The sequence below is a fragment of the Bos indicus x Bos taurus genome, chromosome 8, assembly GCF_003369695.1.
Source record: "Bos indicus x Bos taurus breed Angus x Brahman F1 hybrid chromosome 8, Bos_hybrid_MaternalHap_v2.0, whole genome shotgun sequence".
In the NCBI taxonomy this organism is placed as follows: Eukaryota; Metazoa; Chordata; class Mammalia; order Artiodactyla; family Bovidae; genus Bos; species Bos indicus x Bos taurus.
The window spans coordinates 38,032,847-38,054,177 of NC_040083.1; the positions used below are offsets into that span (position 1 = coordinate 38,032,847).

Consider the following 21,331-nt stretch of genomic DNA (forward strand, 5'->3'; position numbering starts at 1 on the left):
GGGATTTCTGAAAGCAGTGTAAAAAGTTGAAATATATCTTTTATAGATATCTCCTATATCTACAGAAACAATGATAATATCTTTATATTGACTATGTATTTTGTGTGTGTGTGTAAATATGTAATTATAAGAAGGAGAAAACTCAAAAAGGCAGTACCTTCAGTGAGAAAAATAAGATGGCAAAATTCAATGTGCTAGGCATGATTACAGAATATTTGAGTATTATTATAGTCTCATCTTTGATGGCATCTTAACAGAATAATTACACTGATGATTTGGGGGATTCTGGGATGTTTTTCAACACCACAAAGCAGTATTTCAATTCTCAGGGGACATCCTACAATTTAAATCACTTCTGACACTATCTACCTGCATACAGCATCAGACTTCACATATTAACCCCCCATGACTGCCCCCACTTCAGATGTCAATCACAAGTCAGGACTGTCACCTGTGCTTCTGACCCGTTGTGCTCAGTCCCTCAGTTATGTCCACCTCTTTGCAACCCCATCAACTGTAGCTCACCAGGCTCCTCTGTTCATGGAATTTTCCAGGCAAGAATATTGGAGCAGGTCACCATTTCCTCCTCCAGGGGATCTTCCCAACCCAGGGATTGAATGAGTCTCTTGCGTCTCCTGCATTGACAGGCAGATTCTTTACCACTGCAGCACTGACTAATGAGCTATGAGTTGGATCCCTTCCTCTGGTTCAATTAATTTGCTAGAGTGGCTCACGCAATACACAGAAATGTTTCCTTATGTTTACCAGTTTATTAAAAGGATGTTATAAGGGATACAGGTGAACACCTAAATGAAGAGATACATAGGATAGACAAGAGGAGCAGGGGGTGGCTGAGATGGTTAGATAGCATCACCAGTTCAATGAACATGAATTTGAGCAAACTCCAGGACAGAGTGAAGGACAGGGAAGCCTAGCATGCTGCAGTCCGTGGGGTTGGACATAACTTAGAGACTAAACTGCAACAACATAGGGTGGGGTCTGAAAGGGTCCCAAGCACAGGAGCTTTAGTCCCCATGGGTCTGGGGTGCATCCCTTTCCCAACACAGGAATGTAGTAGCCATTCTAGAAGCTCATCAAATCTGTTGTTTTTATAGAGCTTACTCTTCAGCCCTCTGCCCTTCCTACTTCTAGAGGTCAATGGGTGGCCCGAAGAGTTCCACCTTTCTAATCACTTGGCCTTTCTGCTGACCAGTCCCATCCTGAGGCTACTTAGGGACCCCACCCTCATCTATGACACCACCCTTATAGCAGAAAGTGAAGAACTAAAGAGCCTCTTCATGAAAGTAAAAGAGGAGAGTAAAAAGTTGGCTTAAAGCTCAACATTCACAAAACTAAGATCATGGCATCCAGTGCCATCACTTCATGGCAAATAGATGGGGAAACAATGGAAACAGTGAGAGACTTTACTTTTGGGGCTCCAAAATCACTGCAGATGGTGACTGCAGCCATGAAATTAAAAGATGTTTGTTCCTTGGAAGAAAAGCTGTGACCAACCTAGATAGCGTATTAAAAAGCAGAGATATTTCTTTGCCAACCAAGGTCCATCTAGTCAAAGCTTTGGTTTTTCCAGTAGTCATGTATGGATGTGAGAATTGGACTCTAAAGAAAGCTGAGCGCCGAAGAATTGATGTTTTTGAACTGTGGTGTTAGAGAAGACTCTTGAGAGTCCCTTGGACTGCAAGGAGATCCAACCAGTCCATCCTAAAGGAAATCAGTCCTGGATGTTCATTGGAAAGACTGATAGTGAAGCTGAAACTCCAATACTTTGGCCACCTGATGTGAAGAACTGACTCATTTGAAAAGACTCTGATGCTGGGAAAGATTGAAGGTGGGAGGAGAAGGGGACGACAGACGATGAGATGGTTGGATGGCATCACCAACTCGATGGACATGAGTTTTAACAAGCTCTGGGTGTTGGTGATGGACTGGGAAGCCTGGCGTGCTGCGGTCCATGTGGTCGCAAAAAGTCATACACAACTGAGAGACTGAACTGAACTGAACCTCATCTATTAGCAGATACTCAGGTATGCTCAGAAGGGCTTGTTATGAATAACACAAGATACTCCTGTCACTCAGGAAATACCAAACACAAAGACTAGTGATACTTTTTATTATATCAGATAATGTCAGACAAATATGTATGTGGTGGTGTGTCCAATAGAAGTGAAAAAGTGAAAATATTTAAAAGATGAATTCTACAATAAATTATAATCAGTGTTTTTCCCTTCCTTTTGAAATTAGAACACCAAGTGAGAAATCTCACTCTTTGTAAAGTATCATTTTAAGCATTAACATGTTTTGGACTATCAACCTAAATAAAGAGGTAAATTGAATAAAGAACCTAAATAAAGAGGTCAGAAAGCTCAAATTACCAGAAATTTGAGTTTATTTGGAAGTAGCAGAGGAATTACAGTTTGGGAGACACATGCTATAGAAGCTGCAAAGTTAGTTGAAGGTCTAGGGCAGGTTGTGTTTATGGGCAGGGAGCACAAAGAGAGGGCCATCCAGCTGGAACCCAGACAGTAAGTTTGTTGGCTTGATTATGGAGAGATTTTTGGTGGATGTTCATTGGTCTGAAGATAAGTCCCAGCCTTCTAGAAATCGGGTATTTACAGGAAATCAGTCTCTCAGTTCTCAAGTTCCATTCTTCCGAGGGAGCAGGTATGAGATTCTCCATTTTCGTATCCTTAGATTCCATTTTGGATTGGAATCCTTTCACAGGACTTTCTTATTTTTTGACATACAAAGATACAAACATGCTGACATAAGGTGATGAGGCACCAAATAGGTCATGTGATTGAGACAAATAACTTAAAATATAAAACAGCTTTTCCCACTTGATCTTGGTAAAGGATCATGGAATTTATCCAGCATCATCAAAGATTTTATATAAATGAAATTCTTTAACAATATTTTAAAGTATTGTCTCTTCTTTGGAAAAGTTGCTCTATTTCTTATCTCTTGCTTTATAAGAAATTACTACAAAACACTGGCTTAAAACAACAACAAACATTTATTATCCTCAGAGATTCTGAGGTTGGGAATCCAGAAGCAACTAAACCAGGGGGTTTTGGCTCTGAGTTACTCATGAGGTTGTGGTCCCACACTGGTGGATGCTCAACCAGAGCTATAGGAGCCAGTTCCAAGATGGCTCATTCACATGGCTGGCAAGTTGGTGCTGGCTGTCAGTGGGAGGCCCTGGTGCCTCCTCACACAGTTCAGTCCACATTCTGCTTGAGTGAGTGTCTTCACAGCATGGCAACTGGATTCATGCAGAGCCAGTGATTCAAGAGAGAAGGAAAGCCAGGCAGAAACTATCCTTTTTATAATCTCGTCTTGAAAGTCCTATAGTATCATTTATATCATATTCTGTTCATTAGAGTGAATCATTAGGATTGGTCCAAATTCAAGGGAAGGGGAATTAGTTTCCACCTTTTGAAGGGAGAAGTGTAAACAAGATTATAGACATGATTTTTAAAAATAGACATTCCTTTTCAGAGCAGTTTTAGGTTCACAGCAACATTGAGCAGAAAGTACAGAGAGGTCCTGTATAGCCCTTGCCTCCACATATGCGGAGACTCCATTGTCAACATCTTCCACCAGAATGGTACATTTGTTATAACCAGTGAACCTACAGAGACACATCATCATCACCCAGAGTCTATAGTTCATGTTAGGGTTCCCTCTTGGTGTTGTACATTCTGTGAAATTGAGCAAATGTATACTGACATGTAGCCACCGTTATAGTTAGCATAAAGGGTTTTTCAGTGCCCTAAAAATCTTCTGCAAACATATTTTTTAAACTACCACATTCATCTAAGTTAGCATATACTTAGTATTATAAATGATAATGAATCTTGCCTAACTTTAAAAAAATATTCAGTGCTATAAAAATGAAGTCAATTATACCATGTTTTAAATATGGCATTACTCTTGACTGTTAAAGTACATAGGGCCATTTGCTCATACCCTAAATCTCCCAGCCTAGTCCCCTTTGTTACCATTGGGTTATAAGCTACTGTCCCCAAATCTACATCTATGACCCTCTCCATCTACTTTCATTCCTCATTTATTGAGAAACTTCAATAGAAAATAAGATACTGCTTAGGCACTGAGAATGCAAGAGTCAGGAGGTAAAGGGTGATAAAGATATGATCCCTGACTGTAGGTTCAGATACTGAATAGCTCCTCAGTTCTACAAATAGGGTGAATGCTTGGGTTGAGGTTATGGCATGAACAGAAGGGTGAAAGTGTGGACACGTATGGTGAGTTAACTACGTATAGAATATTTAGCTGCCGAGACGTATAGAAAGCAAGGTATGGTGGGCCCAAAGCTGTGATAAAGGATTTGTTTTCCTGTACATAATGGGGAGACATTGACAGTTATGACAGAAGGAAGTATACATTCAAATTGTGTTTGGCCGAGTGCCTCTGAGATACAGGCAAGGAGACCAACTGGGAGCTTATTGGAGAGGTTAGAGGTGAAATTTAAAATGTGCGTTAGTTCAGGTCTACCAGGAAGCAGTCGCTACAAGGATATTAGATATGCAAAAGTGGGAGCAGGGGAAGACTGGGGAGCTTTTAGATTGTGATGCAGGTCTGACTCAGGTGGAGAAGAGGGATGAAAGGAGAATTGGGTAAGAAGAATCGGAGACTGCAACACAGATCTAAAAAATTTTGGTCAGTCTGCGTGGAGTCCTTGAGCCAAAGTCATCCACCAGAGGAGTCCCATATCTTTACAGAAGTGGGCCTGCATTCGTTCTACTGGCTTAGTAAGTGGCTGGGAGTAGCCTGGGAAGTATGCTTTGGTACAAACATGGTGGTTGGCCCAGAGGGGCAGCAGGTTGGACTGCAGGTCAGTTTCTAGGCTGAGTGTCTTGGGGTGATGGTGATATTAACAGCATGAACAGGGAGAAGAGGAGGGTCCTGGAGGAAGACGAGACTGTGAGTCTTGTTTGAGCAGAATTGAATTTGAGGTGTTGGTGGAATATGCATTTGAAGAAGCTGAAGCAGTAGTTGAAAATACAAGTCTAGAGCTCAAGAGAGAGACTAGAAATGGAGTTACAGATTTAGTGACTCTTCTGAATGAATTCATGAGAGTGAGCAAGATTTCCTAGTGATGGAGTATTGGGAAGAAAGTAGAAGCCATGACATGGGGAAATAAAGCATGGAAAAGGATGGATTGCAGAGTAGCCTGAGATGAAGTAATCCAAGAGGCCAAAGGATAAATCTTAAGTCAGGCCTTGTGGACTTAGTGTCAAATTCTGAACTTTTCTTAGGGATCAGAGAGAAGAAAGTCTACCTGATGACATTAGGACACTCTGCGGTGGGAGGAGTTTAGGGACTGCCTGTCTAATGATCTGAGTGAGAGACAGAAAGGGTGAGACTGAGTGATAGAAAAGTGAGAAAGTGACCATCTGAGTAGTGAGGAACCTAGATCACCTTGCATGGAAAACCTGCTGAGATTTTTTATAAGTTGTTTCTTTTTTTTTTTTTACTGTGTTGGGTCTTAGTTGCTGTCATGGGCTTTCTCTAATTGCAGAGGGAGGGGTCTACTCTAGTTGTGGTGCGTGGGCTTCTCATTGTGAGGGCTTCTCATTGTGGAGCACAGGCTCTAGGCACATGGGCTTCAGTAGCTGCAGCATGCAGGCTCAGTATTTGCGGCTTGCTGTCTTTAGGGCACGTGGGCTTCAGTAGTTGCAGCCCGTGGGCTCCTTAGTTGTGGCTCGAGGGTCCTAGAGCATGCAGGCTTCAGTAGTTGTGCCACACTGGCTTGGTTCCTCTGCAGCATGTAGGGTCATCCGATACCAGGGATGAAACCCCTGTCCCCTGCATTAGCAGGTGGCTTCTTATCCATTGCACCCCAAGGAAGTTTCCTGCCAAGATTTGATGCCTTGAATCTATAAAGTTTGCGAGGGTCCTCTCACCCAACATCATTTAGTGACAGGGGAGCAGAAACAGAAATGGGATGTCTGAGTTTAGCTGAGGTGGAGGATTGGTGAAGTCAAGTGGCCAAGGACTTCAAGGCCCGCACAGGCTGGGAGCTGTGAGGCACACTGGGGTGGGAGGTCAGTTACCACCTTATGGGAATGAGAGTGGGGGCCTGACTGCTAACCTGAGTCAACTCAGAGCCCTAAGGGGGCTGGTCAACAGTGAGGTTGTGAGCTGCTTGTCGTAGGGTAGGTGCTCTGGCTTCTATTCCTTATATCCTCTTTTCCCCCCACCAAATGACACTGTGCTTTGCTTTTAGAAATCTTAGATCTGGTTTTGACTACTGAGGTTTGTTTTACTTGTTAAACGTGCAGTATTTTAATAAAAATGCACACTGGGGATTTACTTTGTAAGGATTCTCAATGTCCATATCACCAATATACTAACTGATTAAACAATAAGGAAAGAAAATTTTGGAAAATATGAAATTATTGTACTCACTGCATTATTTCACAGAACTTGCTTCATAGCTGCAAGTTTCTATTTAGAAATGTTTTTCTGAAGCTTGTGCCTTTAGGGATGTGAGAACAATTTGCACATTGATTTGTCTTCGTGGATTCTGTAATGCATGACTTATTGTGAATATTGAGCTAATTATATGTGGGGATTTAGGTGAATTTTCATTCACTTGCATTTTCTGAGCACCTACTATATGCCTAGCAAACCATTATGCCCCTGCCCACAAAGAGGTTATAATTTAGTTGGTGAGATTCTGGGGTGGATTACAAATTTCTCCATATGCCTATACTCTTTGTGTATCTCCTGGGTGAGAAGGTAGAACTGTAGGGACAAAGAGCCATCAGAAACGTGGATTAGACATGCCTTGGCTCCTCTAAGCTGGAAGTACCTGACTGAGGGTTCTAATTTCTGAAGGTCATGAGGGGCTAGGTGAGGTTGGGTGTTAATTGGCTGAGCAAGGAGATGGGAAAGAGCCTGGCAGGATTGGGGGTGGGGCATCAGGCCTGTGTGGTGCTGCCCAGACCACGTCCTGATATGTGGGATGGGCTCCCCCCTGTCAATCTTGCAGAGTTTCCATGTCCTTCTGCAACCCACTCCAGTATTCTTGCCTGGGAAATCCCATTGACAGAGGAGCCTGGCAGGCTACAGTCCATGGAGTCGCAAAAGAGTTGGACACGACTTAGCGACTGAACAATGCAAAATTCTGCATTATACAGAGCTTATGGGTTGGTTTACCTTCCTGGACTGAACAGATTCTAAGATTCAACAGACTGTGGTTGGGCAATTTCTTCACCAGGGAAAGAAACTTGACAGATAAGAGGGAGTAGCGTTTATAGGCTGAGTAAGTGGGGTTAAGCCTGGCTTAACCCCACTTATTTATGGAGGAGGGAGAAAGGTGACCTTAGAGAAAGGCTGCACATGGGGATGGAGTTAGAGGGCAAATTCTGGCTTCCACTTAGGAAATCAGAAAATCCTGATATATGCTATCATCCATGGTTTGTTTATGTTGAATTGAGAGCCCCTGACCCCACCCCATGGTTCCTGAGCAGCTTTGAATCCAGGGATCTACAAGTTGGCAAGAAAAATGCTAAGTCAGTCTCTGTCCTCACATTCTAGCCCCAGCTTTTCCCTGTAGCCTCTGGCAGAAAAAGGCCTTTCTGGGCAAATTCAAATATGAGTTTGTTGGTTTTCAGTCCTGCTGATTTCCTTGGAGTCCTTTTCTGAGCATCTTGCCAAGCACATGAAGGGCAGGGCGTGGGAGGATGGCTCTTGCTGGTTGAGTGGCTGCTCCACTCTGGGTGCTGCTGGGCTACGTGGAAAATGCTCTGAGGACAGCCAGCCACTGCGGGGACTGTAGGTATCTTCACCAATTTATTTCACAAGGAGGATTTTGTTCTGTGCATAACATTTTAATTTACAAATTTTGAATAATAACACAGGCATATTGTCTTGAACTTAAAAGTGTGAAAACATACACAGGAAAAAGCAAGAAACTTTCTCATTTATCAGAGCTATTCTGTTAACATAATATGCATATACATTAATTTTTTAATATAAATGGTAAAATTATATATACTCTGTAATAACTTAGGCATATTAGTTTTAGATTGTCTAAAAAGCAAAAGAAAGCATTTTCCCATATGATTGTGGCAAAAACAATCATCATATTGAGTGTTTGGGGAATGGGTTAAGAATGGGGAATAATTTGTATGTATTTGCATTTGTGTGTGTGTGTTGGAGTGTAACAGGTATCTTGACCCATATAGCCTACCTGCTCAACATTTTCCCAGTTTTTGTCAAAGTTCACATATGTGGGAAATTAAAACCTAGACCTAGCAATTTAACAGCTAAATCAGCTTATTTTCTATCAGAAAGTATATTTGGAGTAGTGGTTGGTACAAAGTTCTCCTTGATATTTTAGGTGCAAGTGACAAAGGAAAGGCTCTTTTGTGGCATTATGGAAGGAGGAAGCATTCGTTCTGAATTCTGAGAAGCAGGAACAGTGAGAGACCCACCTACAGATTCTTGGGGAGTAGTACCCAGGTCACTGAACTCTGTTCCTGGTACAGTAGGACCAGGGCATTATGCAATGTGCTGAGGTAGAGGAGTAAACAAGGTCAGAAGCAGGCATTTATTCCGCAAGAAAAGAACTTACTGTTCAGATCGCTGAAGGATTGAGGCCTTTCATGGCTGGGACGGCACAGGACTGGCTGCTCTATGAGGCCCTAGGCAGGCATCAGGGTGTCTCTACATAGTTTTGTATTTTTTTATTGGAGTATAGTTGGCTTACAAAGTTGTGTTAGTTTCTGGTGTACAGCAAAATAATTCAGATACATTTATATGTGTATATGTATGAATTATATTGTTTTTCATATTATTTTCCATTATGGTTTATTATAGGCTATTGAATATAGTTCCCTATGTTAAACAGTAAGACCTTGTTGTTTATCCATTGATGTGTTTTTTAATGGACATTCCCTTTCTCATTCTGTCTCATTTCCTCCCTGGTTTGTTTCATTGTCCTTCACATTCAGGAATATGGTTACTGGAATTGGGCCTGTTTACAGGAGGAAGCTGTTTTTGTCAAGTTGGAAGGACAAGAGTGAGGAATGTGCACTGTTGTGGGGTTCACTCTGGGGGGAAGTTGATCTTGCTTCTTCTCCTCTTTGTCCACACAGCTTTCCTTGGGCTGTGCTGTCCAGCATTTGTATGACACAACTGCCTTTTAAAACTGCTTGTCTTACTATATGGGGGGAGAAAGCTGCCACTTTGGAATGAAGCATCCCACGCTATTTTCTCTAGAAAGGAATTCATTTCCAAGGAAGAAAGGAATGTATGTAATCTGTTGTGAAGTACAATGGGGTATGTTGCATGGTTAGGATTGGGGCTTTTATTTAGACCAATCATGACCCCGAACTTGCTCTTAGAGACTGTTTCTGCTGTGTTCCATTTCAGATAGGTTCAGCAGTAGACCTCTGATAGTGGACTTTCCCTTTTTCTCCCCTTTTCTCCATGCCTGTTGAATCTTGGCATCACTTAACATATTAACTCAAACCTTGGGATCCTAAATGCACTCACTGAGTTGGCTCTTGTGCTGATTGGACCAAAGTAAGATTTCATTAGTAGGTATGAGAAATGGTGACCAGCTAACAAACATTAGAAATAATTCAGACACTCACTAAGTTGTGTGTTGGGAAGTGTTTTTTATTAAATGTGAATGGTAAAGTCTGAGGTCTAAATTTTTTAGATAAAATTGATTTTTATTGAAATACATTTGATTTACAATGTATACAGTAAAGTGATTCAATTATATATCAATACATATTACTGAATTCTTTTCCATTATAGATTATTAGAAGACACTGAATATAGTTCCCTGTGCTATACAGTAGGTCCCTATTGTTCATCTATTTTATATATAGGAGTGTATATCTATTAATCCCCAATTCCCAATTTATCCCTCCTTTCCCTTTTCCTTTTGGTAACTGAGAGTTTGTTTTCTGTGTCTGTGAGTCTATTTCTCTTCTGTAAATAAGTTCATTTGTATCATTTTTTAAACCACACATATAAGTGGTATCCTATAGTATTTGTCTTTCTCTTTCTGATTTAGTATGTTAATCTCTAGATGAGGTCTTGATTTTATCATAGTAAGAGGCAGCTTAACTCTTCCTCAAGTCACAGACTGTCTTGGCTTCTATCTGGTCATGATGAGCAACGGATGAGTGAATGGTATAGTTTTCTCAGACCATATAACTTTCAGAAGCATGACCAAGTACTTGCCCTACTCTTGGTGGTTCACCAGTGTCCATTAGCTCGATGTACAAAGACTAATCATTCTATCAACTCACTGTGTTCCCAGTAGAATGTAAAATTGATCATCAAGACCAGGCTATGATGAGGACCAATCAAGAATACAGTTGTCCTCAGTATACAGGAGGGATTGGTTTCTGCCCCCGCCCACCACACCTCCCACCCCTAACGGATACCAAAACTGTTAGATGCTCAAGTCCCTTATATAAAATGGTGCAGTATTTGCATATAGCCTACACACAACCTCCCCATATACTGTAAAGCATCCCTAGATTACTTATAATACCTAATACAATGTAAATAGCAAAGAGAGAGAAGAAAATTTTCTCAGGGATCAATGCAAAGAAATAGAGGCAAATAATAGAATGGGAAAGACTAGAGATTTATTCAAGAAAATCAGAGATACCAAGGGAACATTTCATGCACAGACGGGCACAATAAAGGACAGAAATGGTATGGACCTAACAGAAGCAGAAGATATTAAGAACAGGTGGCAAGAATGCAAAGAAGAACTACACAAAAAAGATCTTCATGACCCAGATAACCAAAATGGTGTGATCACTCACGTAGAGCCAGACATCCTGGAATGTGAAGTCAAGTGGGCCTTAGGAAGCATTACTACAAACAAAGATAGTTAGAGGTGATGGAATTCCAGCTGAGTTGTTTCAAATTCTAAAATATCATGCTGTTAAAGTGCTGCTCTCAATATGCCAGCAAATTTGGAAAACTCCACAGTGGCCACACGACTGGAAAAAGTCAGTTTTCATTCTAATCCCAAAGAAACGCAATGCCAAAGAATGTTCAAATGACCACACAATTGCACTCATTTCACATGCTAGCAAAGTAATGCTCAAAATTCTCCAAGCCAGGCTTCAATAGTATGTGAACCGCAAACTTCCAGATGTTCCAGCTGGATTTAGAAAAGGCAGAGGAACCAAAGATCAAATTGCCAACATCCGTTGGATCATTTAAAAAGCAAGAGAGTTCAAAAAAACATCTATTTCTGCTTTATTGACTATGCCAAAGCCTTTGTGTAGATCACAACAAACTGGAAGATTCTTAGAGATGGAAATCCAGGACCACCTGACCTGCCTCCTGAGAAATCTATATGCAGGTCAAGAAGCAACAGTTAGAACCGGACATGGAACAATGGACTGGTTCAAAATTGGGATGAGTATATCAAGGCTGTGTAGTGTCTCCCTGCTTGTTTAACTTAAATGCAGAGTACATTAAGTGAAATGCTGAGCTAGATGAAGCTCAAGCTGGAATCAAGATTTCTGGGAGAAATATCAATAACCTCTGATACACAGATGATACCACCCTTATGGCAGAAAGTGAAGAAGAACTAAAGAGCCTCTTGATGAAAGTGAAAGAAGAGAGTGAAAAAGCTGGGCTTAAAACTCAACATTCAAAAAACTAAGATCATGGCACTCGGTCCCATCACTTCATGGCAAATAGATGGGGAAACAGTGGCAACAGCGAGAGACTTTATTTTCTTGGGCTCCAAAATCACTGCAGATGGTGACTGCAGCCATGAAATCAAAAGACACTTTCTCCTTGGTAGAAAAGCTATGACAAACCTAGACAGCATATTAAGAAACAGAGACATTACTTTGCTGACAAAGGTCCATCTAGTCAAAGCTATGGTTTTTCCAGTAGTCATGTATGGATGTGAGAGTTGGACTATAAAGAAAGCTGAGCGCCCAAGAATTGATCCTTTTGAACTGTGGTGTTGGAGAAGACTCTTGAGAGTCCCTTAGACTGCAAGGAGATCAAACCAGTCAATCCTGAAGGAAATCAGTCCTGGATATTCATTGGGAGGACTGACGCTAAAGCTGAAGCTCCAATATTTGGGCCACCTAATGCAAAGAACTGATTCACTGGAAAAGCCCCTAATGCTGGAAAAGATTGAAGGCACAAGGTGAAGGGGATGACAGAGGATGAAATGGTTGGATATCATCACCAACTCAATGGACATGGGTTTGAGCAAGCTCTGGGTGTTTGTTTTGGACAGGAAAGACTGGTGTGCTGTGGTCCATGCAGTCAGCAGAGTTGGACATGACTGAGAGACTGAACTGAACTGAACTACATACAACCGCCCCATATACTTAATCATCCCTAGATTACTTATAATACCTAATACAATGTAAATGGTATATAAATAGCTTTAAGTACAATGTGAATGCTATCTAAATAGTTGTAAATATGATGTAAATGATATGTAAATAGCTGCCAACACATGACAAAATCAAATTTTGCTTTTTGGAACTTTCTGAAAAGTCTTTTTTCTGAATGTTTTTGAATCTTGGTTGAACTCCACAAATTCGGAAGCTGTGGATCCTGGAGGGCCTGCTATCTTCACATTAGCCCCAAGCTAGGTGGGGGCAGAGCCCACAGGAGCTTGGAAAGTTTGATCCTGTAGTGATTAGAGTATGTCTGTTACAGGATTAAAAACTGGTATGTCTCAAGTTTGAACATATTTATGCTTCTAACTCTTATCTATAATTAATTATTTTGCTCTTCTTTTATGCTAATTGGCCTCTAAATTTTTTCAGGTGTTTTATCCAGGTGTGTAAGATGTTGGCAACTGTGAGTGGTGCTGATATGTATCTGGAGGCCCTGAACTGATGTAGGATGTGGCAGTGGGTCCCTGGTTAGTATAGGGAGTGGTGAAGGCATATGTGCAGGACGGGACAATGGAAGTAGGAGGCTGTAAGAGGCAGGAGGCTGCAGAACCAATGGACAAGAAAGGCACTGTGCTGTCACTGAGGTTCTTTTACTGGACACATGAGCTTGCACTAACATCTTCAGCTCTGCTGGGAGGTAGGAGAGAATGTGTTTTTTTTTGCAAAAGGAAAAGTCAGATTCCTCCACCATTCTAGTTGAGAGTTTAGGGTCTCCAGATAAACATCAGCATCTCTCTTAGCAGCCCCTAATGTTTTATGTACTTGTCTAGGTTCTAGGGAGAGGATACAGTTTTACTTACAACACTCCCTGGCCCATCTCCCTCCTGGACTATTGTGCTGGCTTCTTACTATCTCTCCCTATTTTCAGAGTCTCCCCTCTGACCCATCCACACTACCAGTAGATTCATCTTCTATTATGTGGGGGAAAATTATATTATTCAATAATCTTTGTCACTCAAAGGTTAAACTCTTGATTTGACAAAGTCCTTCAAAGATTGCTCTCATTTGAGAGCTGGACCTTTTGTCCTCCTGGCATAATATGGAACAGGGACCTGTCCTCCTTGCACAGGATCTTAATTGAAGCTGGCTTTGCTGAGTTGGGTGTCTGCTAGGCACTGCTAATTAATCTCCCTTCCTACTGGGCTTCTCAATCACCGTACCCTAAGAAGACTTTGGAAAGTGATTTCATTTCTTACATGATTATTCCTAAGGATACTGTACTTGGGTATCTCCTCAGATACTGTTTTATTGTACATTCACTTTTATGTCCTAAACTTTCAGTGGAAGAAGGCAAGATTGTCCATTATAAGGCAATTGGGTTATATTTACTCATGAAATTGATACTTACAAACTGATACTTCTCTCTTGTTAGCCTAGTCTGACAAACTGACACATCTCTCTTGCATTTATTTACTGTGAAAACAAATGGGATGGGAGGGCATGGCCAAGGGTGAGAATGTTTTCATTGAGGATAAAGGAGGATTAATGAGAATAATAGTCACTTAGAGTTCAGTAGAATTAAAACACTGGGAAGCATTTTCCTAGCCAGTTTGCTATCTTAGATGGCTGTGCCTAGATTTGTAACAATAAAATCAATAAATCCCAAGATTCAGTGACTGAGTCCCTAAGATCTTAAAGCAGGTAGACATTTGCCTAAGTAGCTAAATCTCACTTAAACTTTAGCAGCTATATGCATATGATCTAACTATAAGTGCTATAAATGTAGGAGATCTCAGTCTGGCCCATTGGGGAAAGTGTTGAAGTTGGAGTTCAACTCGGTAGTTAATTTAAAGCTGCATAGCCTTAGGTGAGTGATCCTCTTCAAGCCTCAGTTGCCAGAGCTACGTGGAAGACATTTGGTACAATTCCTGGCAAAGAGTAAGTGCTTAAAATGTCAGATGCCAATTATTATTTTATTATTATATGAATGACCCAAAACAGGGTCTGGCCTGCATCTGGGAACTTTTATAATTACTCCTTAATTACCTTAGTGCCTTAATGAAAATGCTGGTTAAAACTGCATGTGGTTCTTTTATTATAATTGATATTTTCTTGGTTGAGTGAAGGGTCTTTTATAAGTTATAGCTATAAGTGATCAGCTACTTAAAAAAGATCCTTCATATGTGTTATTTAAGACCTACCAACTATTGGCATAAGGCAACTTAAAAGGGTAAATACTATTTACTAAGAGCAGAAATTTTATTTAGTGTAAATAAAACATGTGAAGGGAGCAGAAAAAACCTGGAATAAGGCAAGTGTTAAAAATTGAGAAATTCTGTCAAACAACACCAAAAAAAAAGAAAAGCCACAAAAAATTGTGAAGAGTAACTGAGAGCTGTATGGCAATTTTTTTTTTTTCAGATTTCTGCATCTAGTTCTTAGTGTTGCTAAGAAGATGATTCTTATATTTTCCATATAGCTGTTCTTGTGTCAATATTGAAAAAATTAGGGCTTTACACTATACCTAGAGCTCTCTTTGAGATATTTTCTCTCTGTAACATTTCTTTCTTTTCCGCAATCAGGTGAAAATGAAATCCTTGCAACTCTGCATGCCATTTCCAACAAGAATCAGATCTGGAGATCATATATTGGCATGGGCTATTACAACTGCTCAGTACCACAGACAATTTTGCGGAACTTACTGGAGAACTCAGGATGGTAATGTATTTCTTGATGAGAAACACAAGTGCCGTGATTTGATTTGCATGACTCTTCTGTTCCCCAGCTTCCTCCCACTCCCCACCAAAGTCCCAGAACTTGCCATTGTGTGTTGTTCAGGGCACAGGCTAGACTGGGTGGGAAGCACAATATCTTTTTGTCTTTTGTCTGCTTTTGCATAAGCACACAGGTAGTGCTGGTTGGTGAGGACATTTGTCCTAGATACAGTGATTCACGTCCCATCATTAGAGGAGCCAGATCTGGCCTAATCACTCCTGCATTGCTGTTAGTTTCAGTATGGTTCATTTCTTTATTAATAGGAGAGCAAGAATAAATTGTCAAAGAACTAGTGTTCTTGCTAAGTGTGTATGTGCACGTGTGTATATATATGTGTATGTGTGTGTGTGTGCGCACACGCATGCACACACGGAAGTATTTGTATTGCTGAGGGCTTCGTTTCCACTAGGGTATTGGTAAAAGTTTGCATGGTAAGTTTGATTTCAAAAGCAAATGGCCTGTCTCCTCCTCCTTACAAAACAAGCCTCAAGAGTACATGAATGGACTGCACATTCTAGCCGTCTGAATACTGGCCAGCAGTCTCGGCTCTTGGTGGCCGAACAGAACATTGACCATATTGCTTCCTGGCTGTGAGAGGATGTGTTCATTTACTTTAGAGCCACCAGAGTTTTGAGAGGTGGACAGTGCTGTTTGCTTTTCAGTCCTGGTTTTGGGGTGATTTTAAGTATTGTTCCTTTGTATTCTCCGAAAGCTGATCTGAACCAGAGGGTGATACCGGCCCTCGCCAGCCAGGACAGGGCGGGCTGTGCACATGAGGGTGGGTAGACTTCACATTATCACCCTTCTGAATGGTTGTCATAGAGATGGAACCAACAAATTCCGCTGACGTGAGGTGAAAATAAATGAGTAACGTAGCCTCCAGAGAATACAAACATTTGGGCTCTTACAAGAAAATTTACATTAGGCCTAGATTATACTTCGTGGAATCTACTTTTGAAATTTTCAACTGCTGATAGTATCAGTTAACTAATATCAAAACATTTACATTTTCCTTGTGACTGTTTCTGTTTTGTATAATGTTGGCACTGGAGTTGAATGAAAGAATCTCATGAATGTTTGTCCTACTGCAATTCCCCCCCACCTCCATTTTCTTTTGGTCACAATCATAAAGAATACTGATTATTTTGGAATAAATGTTAATGCCATGTTGAATGTATCAAGCATCCTTTTTAAACAGGACAGAATGCCTTCTTGGATATGCAGATATTTTTTGTTTTTTAATATTCAGATACATCTAGGAACAGAAACCAATTGAGTTAAAATCAGTTGGAACATAGAAATTGTAGATCACAGACATTTTCTTGATCACTGGTTGCCTGAGGCAACTAAACCCTTCAATGTAGGATGGCAGGCCCTGTGCTAGCATTTTTCTCCTGAAATGAAGGTTTATTTAGTGTCTCCAGGCTTGAGACTCACCCATCTGAGTTCATTAATAAATGATTTTTAAGACTATTTATGCCTGTTTAGTAGTGTTAAAAAAAAGTGTGGACAATAAAAGAAGTTTCCAAGTAAAAGTAGTAAGATCATATAATTATCATCTTTGCAAGAAAATAATTTTAAAGCTTTCAGCCTAAGCTTAGACTTAGAGCAAGGAGAAAAAGGCTGAGCAAGGGAAGGGAAACATTAAATCCCAAAGTCTGTTAGCCAAAGGAGAGCACCGTCTTAGGTATGAAAGACTGTGTTTGGGAGGTTTAAGGCTTTTTCCAACAAGTAATTGGGAACCAATCCCCATTCGAGCAGGAAAGTTAAACATATATTTGCACCAGAAATATTTGATAATTTCCTGTTTTAAGAATTGTGCTAGGCTAGTAAGACAACAAAGAAATGGGTGGATATAGGATGACACAAAGAACATGTGTAACATAATCATCAAAAAAAAAAAAAAGATTGTGAACATGTTCCTGACACACAGATCAGATCAGATCAGTCACTCAGTCGTGTCCGATTCTTTGCGACCCCATGAATCGCAGCACGCCAGGCCTCCCTGTCCATCACCAACTCCCGGAATTCACTCAGACTCACATCCATCGAGTCACTGATGCCATCCAGCCATCTCATTCTCTGTCATCCCCTTCTCCTTTTGCCCCCAATCCCTCCCAGCATCAGAGTCTTTTCCAATGAGTCAACTCTTTGCATGAGGTGGCCAAAGGACTGGAGTTTCAGCTTCAGCATCATTCCTTCCAAAGAAATCCCAGGGCTGATCTCCTTCAGAATGGACTGGTTGGATCTCCTTGCAGTCCAAGGGACTCTCAAGAGTCTTCTCCAACACCACAGTTCAAAAGCATCAATTCTTCAGCGCTCAGCCTTCTTCACAGTCCAACTCTCACATCCATACATGACCATAGGAAAAACCATAGCCTTGACTAGACGAACCTTTGTTGGCAAAGTAATGTCTCTGCTTTTGAATATGCTGTCTAGATTGGTCATAACTTTCCTTCCAAGGAGTAAGCGTCTTTTAATTTCATGGCTGCAGTCACCATCTGCAGTGATTTTGGAGCCCAAAAAAATAAAGTCTGACACTGTTTCCACTGTTTCCCCATCTATTTCCCATGAAGTGATGGGACCGGATGCCATGATCTTCGTTTTCTGAATGTTGAGATTTAAGCCAACTTTTTCACTCTCCACTTTCACTTTCATCGAGAGGCTTTTGAGTTCCTCTTCACTTTCTGCCATAAGGGTGGTGTCACCTGCATATCTGAGGTTATTGATATTTCTCCCGGCAATCTTGATTCCAACTTGTGTTTCTTCCAGTCCAGCGTTTCTCATGATGTACTCTGCATATAAGTTAAATAAACAGGGTGACAATATACAGCCTTGACGAACTCCTTTTCCTATTTGGAACCAGTCTGTTGTTCCATGTCCAGTTCTAACTGTTGCTTCCTGACCTACATACAAATTTATCAAGAGGCAGATCAGGTGATCTGGTATTCCCAACTCTTTCAGAATTTTCCACAGTTTATTGTGATCCACACAGTCAAAGGATTTGGCATAGTCAATAAAGCAGAAATAGATGCTTTTCTGCTACTCTCTTGCTTTTTCGATGATCCAGTGGATGTTGGCAATTTGATCTCTGGTTCCTCTGCCTTTTCTAAAACCAGCTTGAACATCAGGAAGTTCACGGTTCACATATTGCTGAAGCCTGGCTTGGAGAATTTTGAGCATTACTTTACTAGCGTGTCGGAGAAGGCAATGGCACCCCACTTCAGTACTCTTGCCTGGAAAATCCCATGGACGGAGGAGCCTGGTAGGCTGCAGTCCATGGGGTCTCTAGGAGTCGGACACGACTGAAGTGACTTGGCAGTTACTAGCGTGTGAGGTGAGTGCAATTGTGCAGTAGTTTGAGCATTCTTTGGCATTGCCTTTCTTTGGGATTGAAATGAAAACTGACCTTTTCCAGTCCTGTGGCCACTGCTGAGTTTTCCAAAGTTGCTGGCATATTGAGTGCAGCACTTTCACAGCATCATCTTTCAGGATTTGAAATAGCTCAACTGGAATTCCATCACCTCCACTAGCTTTGTTCGTAGTGATGGTTTCTAAGGCCCACTTGACTTCACATTCCAGGATGTCTGGCTCTAGGTCAGTGATCACACCATCATGTTTATCTGGGTCGTGAAGCTCTTTTTTGTACAGTTCTTCTGTGTATTCCTGCCATCTCTTCTTAATATCTTCTGCTTCTGTTAGGTCCATACCATTTCTGTCCTTTATCGAGCCCATCTTTGCATGAAATGTTCTTTTGGTATCTCTGATTTTCTTGAAGAGATCCCTAGTCTTTCCCATTCTGTTGTTTTCCTCTATTTCTTTGCATTGATCGCTGAAGAAGGCTTTCTTATCTCTTCTTGCTATTCTTTGGAACTCTGCATTCAGATGCTTATATCTTTCCTTTTCTCCATTGCTTTTTGCTTCGCTTCTTTTCACAGCTATTTGTAAGGCCTCCCCAAACAGCCATTTTGCTTTTTTGCATTTCTTTTCCATGGGGATGGTCTTGATCCCTGTCTCCTGTACAATGTCACAAACCTCATTCCATAGTTCATCAGGCACTCTATCTATCAGATCTAGGCCCTTAAGTCTATTTCTCACTTCCACTGTATAATCATAAGGTCATAAGGTCAGGTCATACCTGAATGGTCTAGTGGTTTTCCCTACTTTCTTCAATTTAAGTCTGAATTTGGCAATAAGGAGTTCATGGTCTGAGCCACAGTCAGCTCCTGGTCTTGTTTTTGCTGACTGTATAGAGCTTCTCCATCTTTGGCTGCAAAGAATATAATCAATCTGATTTCGGTGTTGACCATCTGGTGATGTCCATGTATAGAGTCTTCTCTTGTGTTGTTGAAAGAAGGTGTTTGTTATGACCAGTGCATTTTCTTGGCAAAACTCTATTAGTCTTTGCCCTGCTTCCTTCCGTATTCCAAGGCCAAATTTGCCTGTTACTCCACGTGTTTCTTGACTTCCTACTTTTGCATTCCAGTCCCCTATAATGAAAAGGACATCTTTTTTGGGCGTTAGTTCTAAAAGGTCTTGTAGGTCTTCATAGAACCGTTCAACTTCAGCTTCTTCGGCATTACTGGTTGGGGCATAGACTTGGATTATTGTGATATTGAATGGTTTGCCTTGGAAACGAACAGAGATCATTCTGTCGTTTTTGAGATTGCATCCAAGTAGTGAATTTCGGACTCTTTTGTTGACCGTGATGGCCACTCCATTTCTTCTGAGGGATTCCTGCCCACAGTAGTAGATATAATGGTCATCTGAGTTAAATTCACCCATTCCAGTCCATTTAAGTTTGCTGATTCCTAGAATGTCAACATTCACTCTTGCCATCTCTTGTGCGACCACTTGCAATTTGCCTTGATTCATGGACCTGACATTCCAGGTTCCTATGCAATATTGCTCATTACAGCATCGGACCTTGCTTCTATCACCAGTCACATCCACAGCTGGGTATTGTTTTTGCTTTGGCTCCATGCCTTCATTCTTTCTGGAGTTATTTCTCCACTGATCTCCAGTAGCATATTGGGCACCTACTGACCTGGGGAGTTTCTCTTTCAGTATCCTATCATTTTGCCTTTTCATACTGTTCATGGGGTTCTCAAGGCAAGAATACTGAAGTGGTTTGCCATTCCCTTCTCCAGTGGACCACATTCTGTCAGATCTCTCCACTATGACCCGCCCATCTTGGGTTGCTCCATGGGAATGGCTTAGTTTCATTGAGTTAGACAAGGCTGTGGTCCTAGTGTGATTAGATTGACTAGTTTCTGTGAGTATGGTTTCAGTGTGTTTGCCCTCTGATGCCCTCTTGCAACACCTACTGTCTTACTTGGGTTTCTCTTACCTTGGTTGTGGGATATCTCTTTACAGCTGCTCCAGCAAAGCGCAGCCATTGCTCTTTACCTTGGACGAGGGGTATCTCCTCACCGCCGCCCTTCCTGACCTTCAACGTGAGATAGTTCCTCTAGGCCCTCCTGCACCCGCGCAGCCATGGCTCCTTGGACCTGGGGTTGCTCCTCCCTGCCACCGCCCTTGGCCTCCAGCGTGGGGGCATGGGGTAGCTCCTCCCGGCGGCAGCCCCTGACCTCAGACGCGGGCTAACTCCTCGTCGCCGCCCCTGATCTCGGACTCTGGGTATCTCCTCTAGGCCGTTCCTGCTCCGTCGCAGTCTGGTACTCTTGGCCGCTGCCCCTGACCTCGGACATGGGGTAACTCCTCTTGGCTGCTGCCCTTCGGGTATGGGGTCCTCCCGGCTTCTGCCCCTGACCTCGGACGTGGGGTGGCTCCTCTTGGCTGCGCTTTAGCGCGCCCGTCGCAGCCACCTGCGCTTATGACCTGACACACAGAAGATAGTTAATAAATAGTAGCCAATGTCTTTAATATTTAGAACATAATAAATAAAAAGAAAGTAAAGATTACACTAATCTTTCCACCCAGAAAAAACTACTGTTTACATTTTGGTTCACACATTTCTACAAATTTACAAAACCAAGATTGTGGTATTTTATATTTTACTTTTTAAATTAATGTATCATGAGCATCTTCTGTGTCAGGACATCTTTTATATATCATTTTCACAACCCATAGTATTATATGCATGTTCTCTTATTTAATCATTCTCCTTTTAGTAGACAGTTTGTTGC

General features: G+C 41.5%; 1 protein-coding gene across 2 annotated transcripts in view; it reads left to right on the forward strand.

Moving 5' to 3' along the window:
• Positions 1 to 21,331, forward strand: part of GLDC (glycine decarboxylase) — an 88,124-nt gene that overhangs the window by 5,331 nt on the left and 61,462 nt on the right. For both annotated transcript variants that reach the window (XM_027549313.1, XM_027549312.1), the window contains exon 3: positions 14,990 to 15,125. In XM_027549313.1, coding sequence (XP_027405114.1) covers positions 14,990 to 15,125 — 136 coding nt within the window. The remainder of the gene's footprint in view (positions 1 to 14,989; positions 15,126 to 21,331) is intronic.